General features: G+C 36.0%; 2 protein-coding genes across 14 annotated transcripts in view; both read left to right on the top strand.

Annotated features, from left to right (window-relative positions):
* The window catches only part of camsap2a (calmodulin regulated spectrin-associated protein family, member 2a), a 46,828-nt gene extending 43,497 nt beyond the window's left edge, over positions 1-3,331 (top strand). For 7 of the 11 annotated variants that reach the window (XM_059544076.1, XM_059544080.1, XM_059544075.1 and 4 more), the window contains 3 exons: positions 226-344; positions 607-725; positions 1,053-3,331. In XM_059544076.1, the coding sequence (XP_059400059.1) occupies positions 226-344; positions 607-725; positions 1,053-1,358 (544 nt within the window). In that variant the 3' untranslated portion in view covers positions 1,359-3,331. The remainder of the gene's footprint in view (positions 1-225; positions 345-606; positions 726-1,052) is intronic. The other 4 variants (XM_059544082.1, XM_059544077.1, XM_059544084.1 and 1 more) reach the window with 1 other exon arrangement.
* Positions 3,332-4,465: 1,134 nt separating this feature from the next.
* On the top strand, positions 4,466-16,648 carry si:ch211-129c21.1 (uncharacterized protein LOC563087 homolog). 3 transcript variants are annotated; one of them, XM_059543132.1, is made up of 15 exons: positions 4,466-4,587; positions 8,671-8,973; positions 10,227-10,372; positions 10,480-10,542; positions 10,652-10,750; positions 10,990-11,089; positions 11,193-11,303; positions 11,927-12,078; positions 12,158-12,330; positions 13,292-13,451; positions 13,534-13,756; positions 13,974-14,089; positions 14,463-14,626; positions 14,938-14,990; positions 15,847-16,648. In XM_059543132.1, the coding sequence occupies exons 2-15, from the start codon at positions 8,862-8,864 to the stop codon at positions 16,563-16,565; spliced, it is 2,391 nt and encodes a 796-aa protein (XP_059399115.1). In that variant the 5' UTR covers positions 4,466-4,587; positions 8,671-8,861; the 3' UTR covers positions 16,566-16,648. The 3 variants fall into 3 exon arrangements, with proteins under 3 accessions (XP_059399115.1, XP_059399117.1, XP_059399116.1); XM_059543134.1 differs by having other exon boundaries at positions 4,571-4,583; positions 8,665-8,973; XM_059543133.1 differs by lacking the exon at positions 4,466-4,587 and adding an exon at positions 8,413-8,589 and having other exon boundaries at positions 8,665-8,973.
* The last annotated feature ends 176 nt before the right edge of the window (positions 16,649-16,824 follow it).

The raw sequence follows: 16,824 nt of genomic DNA, 5'->3' as shown, positions 1-16,824 counted from the left end.
GTGCACTTAATATTATGTTGCTTTCTCAAAAACTTCACATTAAAAGTATTTTTAGTTTGATGTTGATACCAAGAAGATTTAAATAAAGTATATATATATATATATATATATATATGACATTCAGTTCAGTCACTACTTGATTTTACATAATAATATGAATAGATGCATCAGCACTATTCTTGAATCTGATGGATTGCGGGACCCAAGTTTACCATGTCCTCCCAGTAGGCCTGATTCAGCAGATGGTTGCCTGTCGCCCACTCGCTCCAGCAGCCGTAATGAAGAGAAAGACTGGGAGAATGGTTCCACCACATCCTCACTTACGTCCAATACCGAATACACAGGTTTAAAATATTAAAATGTTTCACAATATTTATAGGCTTCAGTCCACCAGAGGGAGCCTGTATATTAGTTCTGAGCAATACTGTCTACATGACCATTTGGACATACTGCACATAATTAAATGCAATGTATAAAACATGCTGAGAACTTCAGGTGACAGCTCCCTCTAGAGGACTGGAGGATGAACAGCAGACTCCAAAGGTACAATATCTTTTATATTATGTTATCAACTTACATAATACCATTTCTATTTCTTTGCCACAGGTCCTAAATTATATAAGGAACCCAGTGCAAAATCAAATAAGCATATAATTCAGAATGCTTTGGCACATTGCTGTTTGGCTGGCAAAGTCAATGAGGGACAGAAAAACAAGATTTTGGAAGTAAGCATGTCCATTAACTACTATTATTGTTTTAAATTTAATATTTGATAATATAGCTATTAAATGCAATGAATGCATTATATTTTATTTAGTGAATTTTAATGTAATTTAATATTTTGTTGCTTTCTGAAACACAACAGATTAAAACCTATTTTATTTTCTGTGTTGCATTTGGTACTGATAACAGTGAAGTTTACATAAAATTGTAAAAAGCATGTTTAAGAGGTTAACTTTTTTTTTTTTATTGCAGAAATTCAATTTAAAAAAAATTTCACCACTAAATTTATATTATACATTTTATTAATTATATGTATTTGTTTTCTTAAGGAAATGGAGAAATCAGGGGCCAACAACTTCCTGATCCTGTTCCGGGATTCTGGCTGCCAGTTCCGCTCTGTCTTCACATACTGCCCCGACACAGAGGAGATCAACAAGTTGGCCGGCATCGGTCCTAAAACCATCTCGCGCAAGATGGTTGACGGCCTCTACAAGTACAACTCAGACAGGAAGCAGTTCAGCCAAATTCCAGCCAAGACCATGTCGGCAAGCGTGGATGCCATCACGATCCACAGCCACCTGTGGCACACCAAAAAACCAGGAACGCCGAAGAAAGTAGTGGCCCTGAAGTCCTAGTGTTTCTCGACGCCGGACGTACACATTTTCAATGCACTTGTGTGTACATAATCCAATCTTACAACTCTTTTTACACTCTTCCGTCAGTTGTCGTTCGGACACACAAGACTGCGTAAAATTATGCATAACTGGAATGTAAAACTCTATGGGGTTGCAAATGGATTTAACTCAAGTTTCAGACATCCAAGATTGTGTGATTCAAGTTGTTTTACTGCACCGCATACATGTCGTTTTTATTCAAATGTGCCAAAAAAAAAAGAAAAAATAATAATGAAAAGTTGTCATGGATGACTTATTTTAATTTGGTATACTAAAGCACTGAATGTTCTTAGTTTGTACAGAAATCTTGCACAAATGTTGACGTGTGGCCTTATGTTGCTTTTTGTCTTTGTTTTAATCCTGTTTTTATTTGATTTATTTGTCACGACTGTGCTGATATGATTGTATGGCTGCTTATGGAAAGGTTCTCACATGCATAGCGTGTGATGCTAACAGTTTAGTACTGTACTGTCATATCTAGTATACACTAGCCAGTGTGCTAATGTGCAGTGAGTGGTTTAGTTTGCAGGCCGAACCCACTTTTGATGGGTTTTAACATTATCTAACGGCATTGATTCACAGCAGGATTGTGAATTCATTTCATTCCGTTCCTGTTGGCGTTTTTTATATATATGTATATATAGGGTTGTTGTTGTTTTGGACCGACTGATGGAAATGTTCAGCATAATGATTGAATCAATATTTATCTTTCATGAAAGGTCTTCAATAAGACTAGGCGTTAGAAAACCAAACCATTCTGTTATATTGTTGGTGCGATTAAAAAAAAACAAATCAGGTTGATTATCTTTGACTGAATTGTTTGAACGATATTTCCATGGATGAAGATGAATAGCATCATGTGCTGGAGTAATAATCATTTTCATAATACTTTTATACTGTTATGTATGCTTGTGGTGACTGATCTGAAGTATTTCTCTGTCCCGGGTCAGTATTAAAAGCAGTTTGCCAAATGATATATTTTACCGGATCATTGGAGCAATTTCCATGTTTTGCGACTGAGGACTAAATCGTTTGATTGGTAAATTATTTTAAATACTAAAAATCAATCATTTTTGGACTTGTTTGTAAGAGGTTACGACATGCCGCATTTTGTATACGCCTGGAGTCTGTGTGGCATTTTACGATGTTACGAATCTTAGTCTGTTAGCATCCCCACTTAAGATGTGATCATATTTGCGAAATTTTGGTAAAAATATACAATTTAATTGGCAAAACCGGTCCATTGGTAACAGTGTAGCGATGTTGAATTTACTTTCAAACCAAGCAACTTTTTGTTGGTCAAAGCGCTCAGTATGGATGAATCTGTACGAAATCTGCATTGGAAAATCCTTTGCCCTCAATTCAATTCCCAGTATTGAAATGACTCAATTTCGCCAGCAAAAATTTGCCAAACTATGGTAGCTAAATTTGACTACACCTTTAATTATTTTAAGGCAGTATGTGGCTGTATACGGGTAGAGGCTTTGTTGCCAGATGAAAAAACGGCCTTCCTTTTGTGCCCTTGATTTCAGTAGGAATCGTACAAATTTGTAATTTTAGGTGCTTGCCTCTCGAGACATAAACTTGCACACCTGTTCTCTCCCATTCAAACACTTCTTGAGTAGTTTGAGAGATGTGTCGTCGGTGTTTGGGATGGAAATATGTGCACAGCCCTGAATACACAGTAGCTGACTTCTTATATCCGCTAGAATGGTACTAGGCTACTGGAAACAAATGTTATTTGGCCATTTCGAGGCACCAACAAGGGTTATTTAACTGTAAATGAGCACGATCGATAGATAACTGTACAGTGTGTGTTCTCTAATCTCTCCAGCACGTCTATCTCTTTTATTTTCTTTCAGGCGCTGTGCTGTCGTATTGTTCAAGTAACATGTTCGATTTCAATTGCATTTAATAAATTTTGCATGGCCTCATGTGCAGCCTGTTGATTATTGTTGAACATTCATGAATTTCACTGATAGCACACGTACATCACGGAGATGTCTATTTGACTTCTGCATTTACATCTGCACAATGTATTTTTAGAGTGTTTGCTCACCTGCAATACTAGGATGTTTCCTATCAGATGTCAAGTAGACGTTTAGAAAATGTTTATGATTAAGAATGTGAAACTGACATGAGATGTCTATCAAATGTTTGTACACAGCTGGTGGTTTCCAGATGAAGAGATCTTTAACAGACATCTTTGCTATCGGGGTTGTCCTGGAATTTTATCAAAATATGCAACAATGTATGCTAAAAATGATGTAGTTACTAGAAATACTGCATACTTCAGTAGAAGTATGAGTGCTAGAATAATAACATTAAATAATATTTAAATCATTTAAGAGGATTTTTAATACTCAAAAGTGCAAATTAATGAATCATTCTTGAATATTCACGTCCATATGTCCTGTCAATAGAAATAAATAAATAAATAAATACAAATCTCCTGCAGGTCCATAAACAGTGTTGAAGTAATCTAAGAGGGGTTTGGAGGAAACATTTAATTTGAGAACATTTCTTGAATTTTCCATCAACACTGTTGAACCACATAACTTACAAATAACAAATATTTCATACTAAACTAGTTTAATTTGAGTTCGTATATCATGTTCACGACTCTAACAGCCTTAATGAAAGCTAATATGTATAATTTACCTCAGATCTTGAAAATAACTTAAAGGAAACTGTGTTGATAATTAAGTGTATTACATGACAAACTCTATAAGTCACTGAGTATATATTTTGAATAATGCTAAAATCGTTTAATCGTGAATTATTTGATTGTGTACTTTTTCGTTGCCATGCGTGTGATGAGAGAACCGCTCCATACGGCTTTCTGATTGGCTGTAATTCATCACTTCTATTATAAATATATATATTGTATTGTATTTTTTAAATTTAAATTATACCGTTCTAAGACACCACTTAATAAAAAATCTAAATCAAAGGTAAAAAGTTAAAAATAAAAATAAAAAAAGGTAATCGTCTTCAATAATACAACATCTGATATTTTACAAGCATGAGGCCGCTGACAGGTGACGTCACACGCTATCGCTCAGGTGAGGTTTGGGTTACGCGCATGCACTCAGGACCGTACTTTACTCTCGAAGCGACATGTAATATCTGAATACACGAGAGACATTTATTCAAACATTGGAGAGCGTATATCTGACATCTCTGGTGAGTTGATTTATGTTTTTGGGCGAGTTGCGGTAATATTTGTTGCGCCTAATTTAGTCGAATGAAAGGCTTAAATATTTAATTAGATGCTAGTCTTTTCTGTAACTGTATTAATGTTTGTTCAGGGTTTACTGTGAATCCCTGTGTGTTATGCTTTCACTTTGACATCTCTTTAAATGTATTGATCAAGAAAATAATTAATTTAAGAAGAAACGACAACGAAATAGACGCCTAATGCACAATACAGGTTATATTTCCACACTTCAAATGGCTCTAAAAGTATTTAGACGCTTAAAAATGTCTGTGTCATTATTTTGATACTAAATATCAGACCAAACTGCATTAATGTTGAAGTACAATAGCATAAGCATGAGTCTGAAGCCTTTTGATGATAAGATGATCAATGTGTTGTTCAGAATGAGGACGAAAAGTATTAATTTGTGGTTGTCAGATGATGCTGTTCATAATTAATGTGGTGAAATTCATCTTTGGTTACTTTAGTAGGACACTTGTGAGGACTTGAGATGCACTGACTTCATATACAACTAAAAATCACCAGTTGATTAAATGTAATTGCTAAAATATCTCAGAAAAGTGACTTTCAGTGTCATATTTTATTGTCTAAAGCACCTGCAATAGTCACATTTTATGCAGAGCCACTGTAATGTGTGACATATCACACTTAAGACACTGAGATAAACTCAACAGCTTCTCAAGTCGTGCTCAGACTTTATTCACACCTGTCTGTTTACCCAAGTCTTCATGTAGTGCACTTACTCACTTACCTGCACTTTCAGCCTGAATGCTATTTTTTGTTACTGTAGTTGTTTGCTAAATATTTGCTATAGTAGTGCTCCGATTGCATTTTGTTTGTTGTTGTTCTACAAAGAGCTTTAAGCTTTAACTGATGAATGCCACCTCCGGCATTCATAATAATAAAGCATATTTGTTTTTAGCGAATTGAGTGAACAAAGGCCTAACCCCATGAACTGGGAGTGTTTTCCAACGTAAAAGTGTTTCGCAATACCAGTGACACATAAAGTGTCATTGAAAGCTGCAGATTAATGAATCACTGAGTGTTAGTTCAACCTGAACCACTTGAATACTCAGGAACTATTATCTTAAAGGCCAATTAAAAAGGCCTATATTTATACTCAGAGCTGGAATTACCAGCTGTGCAAATTAGCAGTAAATGACATAACAGATATTAAACTGATTTTCTAGATTTAACCTTTGTAATTCATGCAGTGTCATGAGGGTCTGCAGATATGCTGTCATTGATATAATTTTCTGTTTTAGGTTTTTTTTTTCTTCGTGCATGTTGTTTGTACAAATATTTTTATTTCATTTCTTCATCAATCTTAGTAGAACTGTATTTAAGTCTTTTTTTTTTACAAATTGAATTAAAATTGTATGATTTCATTCATTTATAATAATAAAAAATAAAGATAAATTACTAATAAAAATGAATTAATATTTAAAAACATTAAAAAATAATTATAAGTAGTTTATAGTTAAAGGGTTAGTTCACCCAAAAATGAAAATTATGTCATTAATGACTCACCCTTATGTCGTTCCAAAGTAGTCCATGTGACATCAGAGGGTCAGTTAGAATATTTTGAAACATGGTCCAAAAATAGTAAAAACTATGACTTTATTCAGCATTGTCTTCTCTTCTTTGTCTGTTGTGAGCGCGTTCAAAAGCAGTTTGTGATATCCGGTTCGCGAATGAATCACTCGATGTAACCGGATCTTCTTGAACCAGTTCACCAAATCGAACTGAATCATTTGAAACGGTTCGTGTCTCCAATACGCATTAATCCACAAATGACTTAAGATGTTAACTTTTTGTGGCTGACACTTTCTCTGAGTTAAAACAAACCAATATACTGGAGTAATTCATGTTGTTCAGAGAACTGAAGATGAACACAGAGCCGAGCCAGATAACGAACAAAAGACTGACTCGTTCACGAGTCAAGAACCGGTTGCATCGGTTTTCGGATCACTAGTAGTTTTCTTTGGACAGTTCGATTCAATAAACCGGTTGAAGAAACCGGTTCACCGGTTCTTTTGCGCTCGACGTAATGGCGTCATTGGCGATGATTGCCCTTGATTCAAGCCTTCGGTTTACCCGCGCTCATAACACTAGCACAGAATCAGTTCAGAATCAATCACCAAAAGAATCAGTTCGGTTCAGACACTCTCTGTGTCAGACTGCTTCACGCTGAATCACACATGCGCAGTATCATTAGCTCCTCTGTTCTCGAATCGGACGCGTCTGACAGAAACGGTTCTTGACTCGTGAACGAGTCAGTCTTTTGTTCGTTATCTGGCTCGGCTCGGTGTTCATCTTCAGTTCTCTCTTCACAGCAGTTCAGTCAGTGTACTGTTTGAATAAATGAATTACTCCGGGATATTGGTTTGTTTGAACTCAGAGGGAGTGTCAGCCACATTAAACAAGCTAACAGCTTAAGTCATTTGTGGATTAATGCGTCTTAGAGATGCGAACCGTTTAAAACGATTAAAAAAGATCCGGTTACATCGAATGATTCGTTGGCGAACCGGATATCAAAAACTGCTTTGTTTTGAACTCCCTCACAACAGACACGGAAGAGAAGACAATGCTGAATAAAGTCGTAGTTTTTGCTATTTTTGGACCAAAATGTATTTTCGATGCTTCAAAAAATTCTAATTGACCCTCTGATGTCACATGGACTACTTTGATGATGTTTTTCTTACCTTTCTGGACATGGACAGTAGACCGTACCCACAGCTTCAATGGAGGGACTGAGAGCTCTCGGACTAAATCTAAAATATCTTAAACTGTGTTCCAAAGATAAACGGAGGTCTTACGGGTTTTAAACGACATGAGGGTGAGTTATTAATGACATAATCTTCATTTTTCGATGAACTAACCCTTTAATGCTGCAGATATATCATTATATATCAGACAGTTAGGTAGAAATAATATATATATATTATTTCTACCTAACTGTCAGCACTTCTACCTAAAGTGCCTTATTTTATTATTAATTTTTTTATATTAAATGTATTTGTTTATTATTATTATTTTACAGTTACATTGTTTACATTTGTTATTTTTTCGTTTTGTATTTAAAATTTTTTTAAATAACTATTAGATTTATCATTGTTATTTAAAAAAAAATACAGTTAATGCTACATGCTGTTATATATCAGTTGCCAAGTACGCAAATCTTGTATAAGCTTGATAAGTTTGAAACTGTTCAGGTCTACCAGCCCCGTGAGAAAGTGAACAGTTGGGAGAGGCTCGTCTGATAAGTCCTTACTCAGAAATGATTCGACTGATGAACATGAGCAACGGCAGTCAACTGAATGATTCATTTGATTCATCCTCCAGGCCTGTACTTGACTAACTAGTCAAACTGTTTTGATTAGGCAAAGTAAAATCAAATAATGCTCACTTAATTTGCTGCACAAGCAAGCGCTCTTTACTTGCTATTTTCTTCTATTTCACGTGCTATTTAAATCTAATGTTATTACAGTATGTACTTTTGTTGCTCAACCGAACACACAGTCAAGAGTGTCTCCTTTGAATGTAAACATTTCAAACGTGTCAAACGCTTAGGAATTTTCACGCACGGCCTCACGTGAACATGCTGCTTGTTTTCAACCTCAGGCATCAACAATTTCAGGTATCATTGCACAACAGTCCACACATGTCTCAGCTTGCTTCTTTATTTAAGTCCTCGCACACGTCCTGTCAAAACTGAGTGCGAACATGACCTGTGTTTCTTGTTTTCAACGTTTGGAGAGCACAAATAGCTGGGATCAGTCAGCATGTGTTTTGATGCAATAGCAGTGAGTCACTGTTGAATTCCTGGTGGTAAAAAACAGTATTGCGAGTGCAGCTTTGAGCTGAGCTTTTTACTGAGGGATGAGTTTAAGTGGAGGGTTTTGTTTTCTACTGTCACGCTCCATTTGAAGTCTACGGTTCAGTGCAGTTCATGCAGGAACAGGACTTCAGGTGAATCTTTATGTTTGGGAAGTGGGAAGTGCCTTTTGAAATAGATCTTAGTTTAGTGCTGTTTTTGTTCAACAGATGTAGACGGGACAGCAGACAATTGTTTTTTCCAGCCCTTCAGTATCCAGCATCATGGACTACCACCTTAAGCCACGAAAACACTCAAACGATAAGGTTACGGACGCCTACATAACCAGCCTACTATGGAAAACATGATTTAAAAGCTGATTTTCTTTATTGAAGTACTAATTTTGTAGTTTTTGAGGAACAAAGCTATGTATTCTGCTCTGTGGTTCTTCATTGTCCTGAATGGCATCTTTCTGGCATGTGCTTACTCTGGAGGGAGCAATCTGAATAGCATCCCACGAAAAACCATTCAATATGAAGGTAAGATTAATCTTTGTTGAGTGAGTATATAACCATGTATACCTGTGAGCTAAATATTAGCATCTAATTCAGACTTTAACCCTGTTACCTACGTTATTGTAAGAATGTATGATCCAACAAATATTTAGCTTTATGGGAAATGTGTAGTTTTCATATAACTGCTAGTTTATCAAGAATATCTGGTACTAAGTTAGTACCTTCTGAGTATTAGTTCAATTTGCAACCATGTTACTTGCAACTTTCAGTAGGAAGATAAGATTCATCTACATAGCATATGTAGAAAATACAGTACACAAATCTCATGTTTTTGATGATGTGTTATAAAAACTATTATCTAACATTAAAGCTTCTTAACATGAAAATAGCTACTTGTAACATGTGAGATGTCTGTCTACATCCCCTTATTAGGTTGATTTTGACATAAAATCTCTGAGGTCTTGAACTTTTTGGCTTGTTTCTAACAGTTAAAATAGTAATGTGTTTTGACAATCTATCAAAATTATTTTTAATTTGATGTTGTAATAACTTGACCAAAATAAATACCACAAATAATTAAACATTTCTAACATTTTGTTTGCAAGTTGCAACCCTTTTACCACATGATTTTCCCCTTTTACCAAAAATATAAAATTCCTTTAACATTTTGACATCCAAGAAATAACATCACTTTCTACACTCATTTAAATGTAATTTAATTTTCAATTTTTTTACACCAATTGTAGTGTTGAGTGCATTCAACCAGTTCAGACTCTGTTACTAAAGTTATTGTAAGAACAAATTATCAAACTGATATTTTGCTTTGTTTATCAAGACTTTGGTACTACACTACTTAATTTGCAACCCTGTTACTTGCAACACATTCTACCATTATTTATTTATTTATTGTTTGTTTGTATAAACATATTGCTGGGGGAAAAACACAAATATTAGACGTCGCAAATGTTGGTACCAGGGTTGAAAATTTTCAATCCCCATAGAAAATGAATGGAAATAAAACTATTTGCATATTGTTTATAAATATATTTAATATTTACTTTGACCTCCTGAAGTTGTTGATCAAACAGCTTCCAGTGATTAAACACCTCCTTTCATTGCATTTTTTTAACTCTATTTGAACCCTGATCATTGAACATCTCCACCCTGAGAGCAAAAGAACAATTTCAGTTGTTACAATGTAATTCTTAGTTATAATGCTTCAGTGCCAAATGGATGAGGAATTGTTATTCATTGTGCATGTATGTTTTTGTTCTTAGATAACCATGTGATCATGTTTAAAGAGGAAGGTGTTTGGAATTACTCCACAATGCTGATTAGGGGGGATCTGGGTTTGCTGGTGTTGGGGGTGAGAGAGGCCATCTACGCCCTTGACATTAACGATATCTCTGTTGCCAAGTCGAAGGTGCCGGTTTGGTTTCCTTTCCTTTATCTCTTCGCAACAATAAAACAGAATTCTTTGACCTTGCTTCATGCATGTATAGTCTGTATTGATTTTTCTCCACCCATCAGGTGCCTTGGAAAGTTACAGAGGAGAAACAAAAGGAGTGCACCTCTAAAGGAAAACATCCTGAGGTGAGTAAACCTCTCTGTAACTCCAACGCATTCTCACTAACACATCAACATATGCAAGTTCTCTGAACAAGGGAAACTATTTGATCCATCTGACTGATGATCTTTTCAGATCGACTGTCGTAACTATGTACGCATGCTGCATCAAATGAACGACAGCTTGATGTACGTGTGCGGGACAAACGCCTTTAGCCCAACCTGTGATTACATAGTAAGTTTTCATTTAATAATTCAAAATATTAAATATGTATATTTTTGAGTGATAGAATATTAAAATATAAAGACTACACACATTTAAATTATTGTTTCCAAAATCTAAAAAACTCACTGTTGTATCTTGTAATCCATCACTTTCTTCCTGGTATGTATGAGATTAGGTTTCATGTGATCCATTGTGTGCTAGCGTCATTCTGTAAAAAAAAACATTTTGTTTTCATTGTTTTTGAATAGACGTACGGTGACGGGCAGCTGAAACTGGAGGGAAAGCAGGAAGACGGGAGGGGGAAATGTCCTTTTGATCCGTTCCAGAGATCCTCTTCCGTCATGGTTGGTATGTATGTCTTTCTTGCAGATTTAGGATAGTTTAAATGGATTGTGTTGGGGAAATTCTGTATATAATTTATTTAATTTTGATTCAATTTTTTTTGTCACAGATCAAGACCTGTATTCTGCCACAACCTTAAACTTTCTGGGTTCGGAGCCGGTCATTCTCCGCCTTTCTCCCATTCCACTGCGGACCGTGTTTAAGAGCTCTTGGCTCAATGGTATGTCAGACGTTATGACAAAACCTCATCAAGAAAACAAAAACTAATTACCCGCTTTTATTAGTACATTTAATAAAAGGCTTTGTGTTCAATCCTATTTTTTATGTAGTTGTAATAACAGAACATGTCATATCAATAATATCATTTGTTTAACAATTAAGTTTAACGTTTATTTTGAACTAAAAAATTAGTTAAAAAAAGGTAACTTGTTCAAAACTGCAAAATGGCATTAACATAAGAAATCTGTCTTAGAATCAGTGTTATATTATTATTATTTATGTACTGTTGCAGTATTTCAAATTATTTTTCCAATTTTGAATTATCTTTATATTTTCCATTTTAATTTTTGTTAAGTTCGTTATCGTTGTATGCTTTAGTCAATTTGTTTCGATATTTCTATTTTGGCTTAAACTTATTTTAGTTAGTTGCCAAGGCTACGTTTCCATTTATTTATTTTTTTGCAAGTTTTTAGGTTTTTCATCTTCTATTTATTTCAGCTTTATTTTAATTACCAGAACAATTTAGTTCATTTCAGTTACCAGTAGTTTAATTATATCTACACCTCAGTATCAACACTGCTCTGAACGAAGTGAGAGATTTGCATTTTTTTCTACCCACTCAAGAGCCAAACTTCGTGTACATGGATGTTGTCCCAGAAAGCGAGGACAGTCCCGAGGGTGACGATGACAAGGTCTATATGTTCTTCAGTGAGAACGCTGTGGAGTACGACTTCTATAACAAGCTTGTGGTGTCCCGTGTTGCTAGAGTCTGCAAGGTTACACTTCACTGATCCCTTTACCTTGGCATATTTAGCCCTGATCTTATAAAGACATCTCATTTCCCCTGTTCTACAGGGTGACATGGGTGGTCAAAGGACCCTCCAGAGGAAATGGACCTCTTTCTTGAAGACTCGTCTGGATTGTTCTGTCCCTGAGCCCAGCCTGCCCTACATCATACAGGACGTCTTCCATGTACGCCACAAGAAATGGAGGAAAAGTGTCTTTTATGCTGTCTTCACCTCTCAGTCGTAGGTTTTGTCCTTTTTTCACTCAATCTGTATCTGACTTTGCACATTTGTTCAGTTATTCACGGTTTACGTTTACCACATAGTTCACTAAATAGAGTAAAGGTGAGGTCACATTAATCAAATTTCCACAAAGTTTTAACCAGGCAGCTTTTTGTTGGTCAAAGCTGTGAGAACAAGTTGAGCCCATTGTGAAAGCAGCATGGGAAACTTTAAGCTTTGCCTGATTCCTATTGAAATTACTGTATTTCACTCATTAAAAAAAAGAACAAATGTAAACGTGATTGACAATGAATGAGTTTGAACCAGGGTTATTATAGTTATATAAAATAAGCCATACAAAACATATTTTGTTACTTGAAATAAAATGGCTATAAAAATAATTATAATTTAAAAAAAAAAAACTTTCCTTTTTTATTTCTTTTAGTTGCCATAATATGTAGAGAAACAATATATATGAAAAACCTAACAAAACAACAAAAACACAACTAAACCTTAAAAAAAACTATAAAAGTGTCTCAGTGATACAAAAATAACACTAAATGATGCTTAAAAAGGTGGAACAGTCCTTTATAATTCCCACTTTACTGTTCACACTGCAACATATTTCAAGTTTTTAATCTGATTTCAAACCACTTTTGAATTCAGTGTGAATTCTAAAAATGGGACTTAATGAGTTTTGTTGGCGTTGCAGATTAAAAATTGGCGTTGGTGTTTTTGATTAAAAATAGTACAACACCTCATCCGCATTTCAAGTGCATGAGTATAACTCGCTGTAAAATAGCTGCAGTTTATGATGTACTGCAGATCTGACTATGTAACGGATGAGTCACATGTCATTTAGATCTGAGAGAATGGTAGGACTGATAATTAAAGGATTGTCTGCCTCTTTCCTCCAATTTAGTCACAGTTTTAGTATTGTATTTTTAGCCTATAAAAGATGATGATCTGTTTGTGTATGCAGGAGCTCAACAGATAGGTCTTCGGCAGTGTGTGCGTACAACGTGACCGATATCAGCGAGGTGTTCTCACGTGGCAAATTTAAGACAGAGGTGACTGTGGAAATGTCTGATGTGAAGTGGGTCATGTACAACGGAGAGCTTCCAGTCCCTCGACCAGGAGCTGTAAGTGCATGTTAGTGGTCTTACATAGTCTTATTGTTAAAGTGTACATCTTATTTTCATCTGTTCATTCTCATCTTTGCAGTGTATCAACAACGCAGCAAAAAGTGCAGGAATAATGCGTTCGCTGGACCTCCCCGATAAAACCCTACAGTTCATCCGAGACCATCCCCTCATGGACGACGCTGTCCGTCCAATCACAGGCAAGCCCCTGCTGCTCAAGGGAGGTGCGCTGTTGACCCGGCTCGTTGTAGACGATGTAACCGCACCAGACGGACAGTCCTATCCTGTGATGTTCATCGGCACAGGTAAGATTCCTGTTCGCTTCTAGGGCAGAGCAGCTCTTTACTGTCAGTTAGAGGGTGTGTGGGTAAACAGTTGTTCACAGGAAGGTTAATTGTACTTTGGACTGAGCTGTTTAAATCACAACCTATTGAATTTGTGGTTTTTACGTTAATTAAAGTGGAAAAGCTGGATATAGAATGTTTTTGTAATGCAAGTCAATTGTTTTCTGTTTTCCATCAGAAAATGGTTGTGTGCAGAAAGCAGTGAACTATGATGGAGAAATGCACATTATTGAAGAAGTAAAACTGTTTCAGAATGCTGATCCAATTGACGTCCTAAGACTTCACCAGAATCAGGTACGCAAAACTGGGACTGGGTATAGATGTAGATTTAAATATTTTTAAATTCACAGGCCCTTGATTTGAATTTGATTCACTTTGGTATAATTCAGTTGTAAAATAAGAGATTCTCTCTCTGTTAATGCTATATATACATGTTTGCTGATTCAATTATATGCAACTTTAAAGACTGGTTTGATTCTATTCTGACTCATTTGGGTTTATATAAATCATTTATTTCGGGAAATGGGCTACACCGATTCTAGTGTGTTTATATTTTTGTATCAGCTTTAATGGGCAATTGTCAGAAAGATTAAGTGAAGGAATATTTTGTTGCATGTTTATCACGAAACAAATGCATGAATCAGCATGAGTTGTTTATTTTGTCCAGTTGTATGCAGGCTCTGCGTCTGGGGTTGTCCAGATGCCCGTCAGCAGCTGCAGTCGTTATTTTTCCTGTGTGGACTGTGTGCTGGCCAGAGACCCTTACTGTGCCTGGGACGCCACAGTGCAGCGGTGCTCTAGAGTACCCACATCACCTGAGAAGTCAAAAGGGTAAAGCGCTCACACACAAGTACAATCCTGTATCAAGGAAAAATTGCCAAAAAAAAAAAACTTTTTTTTTTTTTTTTATGTATGTCATCATTAACTTGCCCTCATGTCATTCCAAACCAACATGACTTGATTTTCAGAACACAGGAGGAGATATTAACAGTTAAAATGTAAAAACTTTGCTTGTATTTTCATAGCTGAGGTTTAGTAAACTATTTAACCGTTTTGCATTTCGAGAAAAATCTACTGGACTTTATGTAAGTGTGTTTAAACAACATATGCTAACAGTAAACATCAAACTTTTTGCATTTCAGCCATCTGATACAAAGTCTAAAGGACGGGGATGCCACTCGATGCCCAACAACAGGTTTTTATCTACTTGTTTCTGATGCAATTTTAAAGGAATGGTTCACTCAAAAATGAAAAGTTGCTGAAAATGTACTCACCCTCAGGCCATCAAAGAGTTTGTTGGAACAGATTTGGAGAAATGTAGGATTCCATCTCTTGTTCATCAGTGGATCGTCTGTAGTGAATGGGTGCCGTCAGAATGAGAGTCCAAACAGCTGATAAAAACAATACTCCACATGAATTCAGACCATCAGTTAACATTGTGTGAAAAAAACAAATCAATCAAGGCATTTTAACTTTAAAACCATTGCTTCTGGCCATAATAAAAGGCCGTAATCCATAATAACACTTCCTACAGTGAAAACGTCCATCTCTTTGTTGTCCTCTCACATCAAAATCAGATTCAGTTCAGAGCTGTTTTTGCTTGTAAATGGTGCTTGATCTGTGCATATTTCTCTTCTGATTCTGCCTACGTGACTTTTTCACTTTAGAAAGAAATATTATGGATAGAGGATTCGAATTTTAGCTGGAAACAACATTTTAAAGTTAAAAACGTCTTGATGGATTTGTTACAAACATGCAACTTTTCACTTCACTATACATTAACTGATGGACTGGAGTGGTGTGGATTACTTGTGGATTATTGTGATGTTTTTATCAGCTGTTTGGACTCTCATTCTGACGGCACCCATTCACTGCAGAGGATCCACTGGTGAGCAACTGATGTAATGCTGAATTTCTCCAAATCTGTTCATATAAGGAAAAAACTCATCTTGAATAGCCTGAGAGTGAGTAAATTTTCAGCATTTTTAATTCTGGTGAACCATTCCATTTTAAAATCATGGCTCTATTTAACATGTGTTTCACATTTTCAGCTCCCGTGGAACCAAAGATCCAGACCCTGGTGCTGGGAAACAACATTAGGTTGCTGTGTCATCCAGACTCTAACTTGGCCCAGGTCACCTGGAACTTTGCTGGAAGGCCACTCCCCTACTCAAACTGGAAGTATACTATTTCTAACAAAGGCATCCTTATCTACAACGCTTCTGCCACTGATGCTGGTTGCTACACCTGCATGTCAGTTGAGCGGGCGAAAGGGAGAGACTACACCCAAACGCTGGCCATTTATGACTTGCGTGAACAATCAGCAGCGGTTGTGACAGATAAGATTAAGACCACATTGGGAATCCTTTTTAAAAGCTACACAACATCATCAGGTTTGCATAAACCCGAAGAGCCTCCATCATATTCAAAAAATCTGAGCAGTGAGGGAAAATGGATAGTAATGCAAGTGGTGTTGGCCGTGCTGTCTGTTATGATGGCATGTCTGCTGATCTGGAACCTGTACATGGGCCACATCTCTCCATTTATGTGCTGTGGGAGACAATCAAACAAAAACCCCAGGAATCTGCCAGAAAGGGAATACATGCACACAGGAAATGATTCTGTGGACAGTAAACAGCAAATGGCCAGGCTGTGTCTCACAACGAACAGTGGTCTAGAAGCCACTAGCTTCCACAGGAATATCACCAATGGGGATACACCAACGGACATTTGTATTTTTAAGTACATTACAGACGAGTCTGAGATTTAAGATTTTTATTTACATAATGATTTTGTATAGTTTCTATACCTATTTATTTTTATTAATAATAAATAAAAATAATAAAAAAACAATTCTTTTTTTGCAAAGTTAGTTTAAAATGCAATGCAAGTTAAACTAATTTAAATTCAAAGAAATGTATACATTTTTAACTAGAAAAGCAAGGTTTGTCTTAACATAGCTTTGTTAGAAGATTTTGGTACATTTGCTGCCCAATCAAAAAAAAATGTAGGTAAACATCCTACCAATT

Source organism: Carassius carassius, chromosome 48, assembly GCF_963082965.1.
Source record: "Carassius carassius chromosome 48, fCarCar2.1, whole genome shotgun sequence".
NCBI classification, from domain to species: domain Eukaryota; kingdom Metazoa; phylum Chordata; class Actinopteri; order Cypriniformes; family Cyprinidae; genus Carassius; species Carassius carassius.
This window is presented reverse-complemented; position numbering and strand designations above follow the sequence as displayed.

Excerpts from the sequence above, each read along its gene's own strand:
- si:ch211-129c21.1 (XM_059543132.1), top strand. The coding sequence starts at position 8,862 with ATGTATTCTGCTCTGTGGTTCTTCATTGTCCTGAATGGCATCTTTCTG. Across the intron at positions 12,331-13,291 it reads GCTGTCTTCACCTCTCAGTC|GAGCTCAACAGATAGGTCTT; the intron begins GTAGGTTTTGTC and ends TTGTGTATGCAG. Across the intron at positions 14,627-14,937 it reads TCACCTGAGAAGTCAAAAGG|CCATCTGATACAAAGTCTAA; the intron begins GTAAAGCGCTCA and ends TTTGCATTTCAG.